We start from the raw sequence: 4,233 nt of genomic DNA, 5'->3' as shown, positions 1-4,233 counted from the left end.
TACACCATGCCTACCAATACTATCATTGGCAACTACAAAAACAGTCTTTGTAAAATACTTAATAGCAATATGCTCCATGGCGATATGAAGACTTACATTGATGGGTTATTAAAAAATATGGTTAGTTAAAGAGTAAAATAGTGACAGAGCAGTAATACTTGTATTTTTATATAATAAAACGCCTCCAAAGCAAAAAAAACCATAGAAAATATTGGTAAACACTACGCACATGAGGAAATCCACGAGAAGCCTGATATTACGGGAGCTTCCTTGGGGCACTACATGTGGTGTCACCATACGACTTCACGCTACCAAAGTGTGCACCTAGTCTAAGACTGTCCAGTAGGATATTATTGATATAAAATTACTCTTGAATGACTTTAGTTCTTTGTTGATCAAACTGACAACATAAACAAATTAAAACACAGCAATAGCCACATTTTATCTCTTTCTTTTTGAAACTTTATAAAAGTTGTATTCTACATCTAGAAACATGAAAAGATGTCTGTTCTTTAACAAGCTTAACGTGACGCTGCATATTGAAACGCTCTGTTGACGACATCACAGGTAGCGCTTGTAACATCAACCCTCTCGTGGATTTCCTCGTGCACATAGTGTACACCTAAACATTACTGACATTATTTATGCTTATATTATTATTGTTATAACAAGCTATTCTTATCAGATGCGATAGAGAAATGTAAGGTAGAATGTATGCTCTACGGTAAGATCATACTCGAGTTATTATAATGATTATCTCACCAAACACGCCAATGATAGCTACACTTATTATATGGATTTGTAATTATTACTGTGATTGGTCAGTTTATGTTACTGAGCTTTTGTTATTGATGTATAGACACAGCTTATTGACCCTTATTCAACATAAAATACGACATTTTCCCCTTCTAGGTTGAATACAACCGTGTAAATTTGAATAGTACGTTGAAAGGGTGTCATTGAGGGTAGCATTATTTAATACTTTTCTCATTTCTCATATTAAAGCAAAGTGAATATAGTGACGTAAAAAGGCTCAGTTCAAAAGGATTATTGAAATCAGTTAAGGTGTCTTTAAAGCATCTTTATAACTCGTCCAACCTTTCATAAATCAATTTAACAACTGCTTAAATGAATGTCTCCATAGGCATATCTCTATTACACATGATCAAACATACAGGTCAAAAGTGAGTAGCATGTTTCCCTTTCTTGGTTAAACTAATATCAACACAGCAATAATCTTTTTACTAAAGTCTGGTCTTTGTTTTCAAAAAGTCGTCCAACTAACGGTAGAGCGACTGAAAAACACAAAAATCTGTCCAAAAAGGAAAACATTCGTTCCTGAGCAATGTGTGTGACCAGTGATAAATATTTATCCCCTACCAACATCATTTGTTCTCATGTGACTCTTCCTCCTGACTTTCCATTTTAGTTAAAAAGCATCAAATTGGCACAATGCCCTTATCTTTTTCTTTTTCTTTTTCTCTTATTTGTTACTATGGGAGCAGAATCTTCTAAACCTATTTTAGGCCCTTCATCGCCTACTAGAGACGTCGTTGAATTTGACGAAAAGCTTGTCTACCAATTTGCTGATTTGGATATTGACGATATCAAGCATGTTCCCTCTGATTTATCTATCGAAAGCATTTCAAGATATTCCAAGCGTTTTTATCAAGACAGTAAAAACCTGTTGGCTAAAAATGCATTAGCTGGAAATGATCCTACCAATGTGTTTTTGAATTCTTCTGCTGCCATCCATAACGATCGTCATACATTTAATGTCAAGATAGACTTGGAAGGCTCTGCTACCAATCAAAAGTCAAGTGGTCGTTGTTGGCTATTTGCTGGAACAAACATTATGAGAATTGCTGTTATTACAAAATACAATTTACCAGATGACTTTGAACTTTCTCAAAGCTATTTATTTTTTTATGGTAAGCCAACTGCTGTAAACTTGCTCATGTTACTGATGCATTAAAAACAGATAAACTTGAAAAGGCTAACTGGTTTCTTGAAAACATGATTGACCTTGCACACGAGGATATTGATGATCGAGTAGTTCAATATCTCTTGACTGATCCTGTTGGTGATGGTGGCCAATTTGATATGCTGATTAACCTTGTTGAAAAATACGGCGTTGTACCCAAGAGCGTATTTCCGGAGACATTCTCGTCATCAAACACAAGACGTTTAAACTGGCTGGTTACTGTTAAGCTTCGTGAATTTGCTACGGTTATTCGTAAGCAAATCAGTTTGGGTATGTCAACACAATCTGTTCGTGTCTTGAAAGAAAAGATGATGGAAGATATTTATCGCATCATTACAATTCATCTTGGAGAACCTCCTTCTCAATTTGATTGGGAAACTCAGGATAAGAATGGCAAGTATATTGGCATTCATCATTTGACACCCAAGAGGTTTTTCAAGGAAGTTGTCAATTTTCCTGTAAGTTGCGTGCTCATTGTATCATATATTAGCCTAACCCTTTACATAGATCTCTTCTATGGTCTCATTAATCAATGATCCACGTAATCCTACGGATGCACTCTATACTGTTGATCGCCTTGGTAACATTGTCGGTGGTAAACCCATCCGTTATATCAATACCACTTCAGAAAATCAAAAGCAACTCGCTATCAACGTCCTAAAATCTGGTAGACCAGTATGGTTTGGTTGCGATGTGGGACAGTTTAGTAACAACCGCGTGGGTGCTATGGATACCAAAATTTATGATTATGAACTCGCATTCAATATAAAGTTCAATTTGACCAAAGAAGAAAGATTGTTGTACAAGGAAAGTTTGATGACTCATGCTATGGTGTTCACAGGTGTTCACCTTGATAAGGATGGTAAGCCAATCCGATGGCGTGTAGAAAATTCATGGGGCGAAGATACTTCTGGAGACAAAGGTTTTTGGGTTATGACAGACGAATGGTTCTCTGCCTTTGTCTATCAGGTATAAGACAAGACTTGATGGAATATGTGTGCTAAAGTACTTTATATAGGTTGTGCTTGAGAACAAGGATGTTCCTAAAAAACTACTTGCTATCTTGGACACTGAGCCTACTGTATTGCCTGCGTATGATCCTATGGGAGCATTAGCCTGTCCTCATTAGGATTAAATTGACATTTTGGTCCATGTTGTACTACGAATAAAATAAATAACATTTATCCTACTGCAAAGTCTTTCCGTATCGAGCCATCACATACAGATATCTCATTGAGATCAACAATCAAACATCTCTGATATGTCCCAATAAACATACTAAAAACAAACGCTCTCCCAAGTTGATACTATCTAGTTCTGTTTATAAAAGTAATCCACTGTGGATTGGTTGATTTGAACCACTTCTTCAAATACGATTACATAACTTATCGTTTTCTAATATTGATGATCTGAAGCTGAATCAAAGTCTATCTTTTTTTGATTGATACAATCTGATGACTTCGTTGTTGGTGTTTACAACTGAGTGATTAAAAGTTTTATTTATAAAAGCGTATCTACAATTAATCTTGCACGTCTAACTTCCTCTGATTCGTCTTGCTTAGTGCTTGACTGTGTCACTGATACTTGTGCTAATAACTTTTCTGCGTCAAAATCATCAAAGTCATCATTACTGACATTAGTATATCCTGTCAAATTATTTCCAATAGAATTCTTTGGTATTCTGTCTTGTGCCTCTTTCTTTGTTTTCTATCAATAAACATTAGCATATATATCATTTGTATCTATGGAATACAAATACCTCACGTGAGGCGCCTTGCAAATCTTTTAAATATTCCAATGCATTATCAAATTCACTTTTAGGCATCTTGTATAAACTTTGAAGAATCCATGTTTGTAACACCTTTTTGAATTTCCAATTCTTTCTGTCATTTACAAACAATCGAAGGTACTCAAACGCTTCTTTTTGTTTACTGTCCGTTTTTGTTTCTTCTGGCTTTTTCGTTTTGAGCTTTTTAACTTTCTTTGTCTTCTTTTCTGAGACTTGTTCTTCACTTCTTCTCTTTTTCTCTCCTTTAGTAACAGTTTCTACTTTTTGTTCGTTTCCTTCATCGTCAAAAGAGACGTGTGTACTCTTTACTCCTTTTAATAATGCTTCTTTTGCTGCTTTCTTTGCTGTCATAGCCTCCAATAGCTTTTGTCCTTGAGTTTGTTTTGGTTTTTCATCTATTTTAGGTTCACTTTTCTTTATTGATTTGACATTAGACATCTTTTAGATTGTCGAATAGACC

General features: G+C 35.2%; 2 protein-coding genes across 2 annotated transcripts; one reads left to right on the top strand and one right to left on the bottom strand.

The window, feature by feature from the left end:
- Positions 1 to 1,495: 1,495 nt before the first annotated feature.
- On the top strand, positions 1,496 to 3,113 carry RHIMIDRAFT_248292 (bleomycin hydrolase; the record flags this gene model as incomplete). Its single annotated transcript, XM_023610504.1, has 4 exons — positions 1,496 to 1,931; positions 1,982 to 2,442; positions 2,492 to 2,953; positions 3,003 to 3,113. 4 exons carry the CDS (start codon positions 1,496 to 1,498, stop codon positions 3,111 to 3,113), a joined length of 1,470 nt encoding a protein of 489 aa, XP_023468773.1.
- Positions 3,114 to 3,484: 371 nt separating this feature from the next.
- RHIMIDRAFT_248291 (uncharacterized protein) lies at positions 3,485 to 4,124 on the bottom strand (the record flags this gene model as incomplete). Its single annotated transcript, XM_023610503.1, has 2 exons — positions 3,485 to 3,691; positions 3,744 to 4,124. The coding sequence occupies 2 exons, from the start codon at positions 4,122 to 4,124 to the stop codon at positions 3,485 to 3,487; spliced, it is 588 nt and encodes a 195-aa protein (XP_023468772.1).
- Between the last annotated feature and the right edge of the window lie 109 nt (positions 4,125 to 4,233).

This window comes from Rhizopus microsporus (assembly GCF_002708625.1).
Source record: "Rhizopus microsporus ATCC 52813 unplaced genomic scaffold scaffold_3, whole genome shotgun sequence".
Classification (NCBI taxonomy): Eukaryota; Fungi; Mucoromycota; class Mucoromycetes; order Mucorales; family Rhizopodaceae; genus Rhizopus; species Rhizopus microsporus.
Note: the sequence above shows the minus strand (reverse complement) of the source record. Positions and strands in the feature narration are given on the sequence as shown.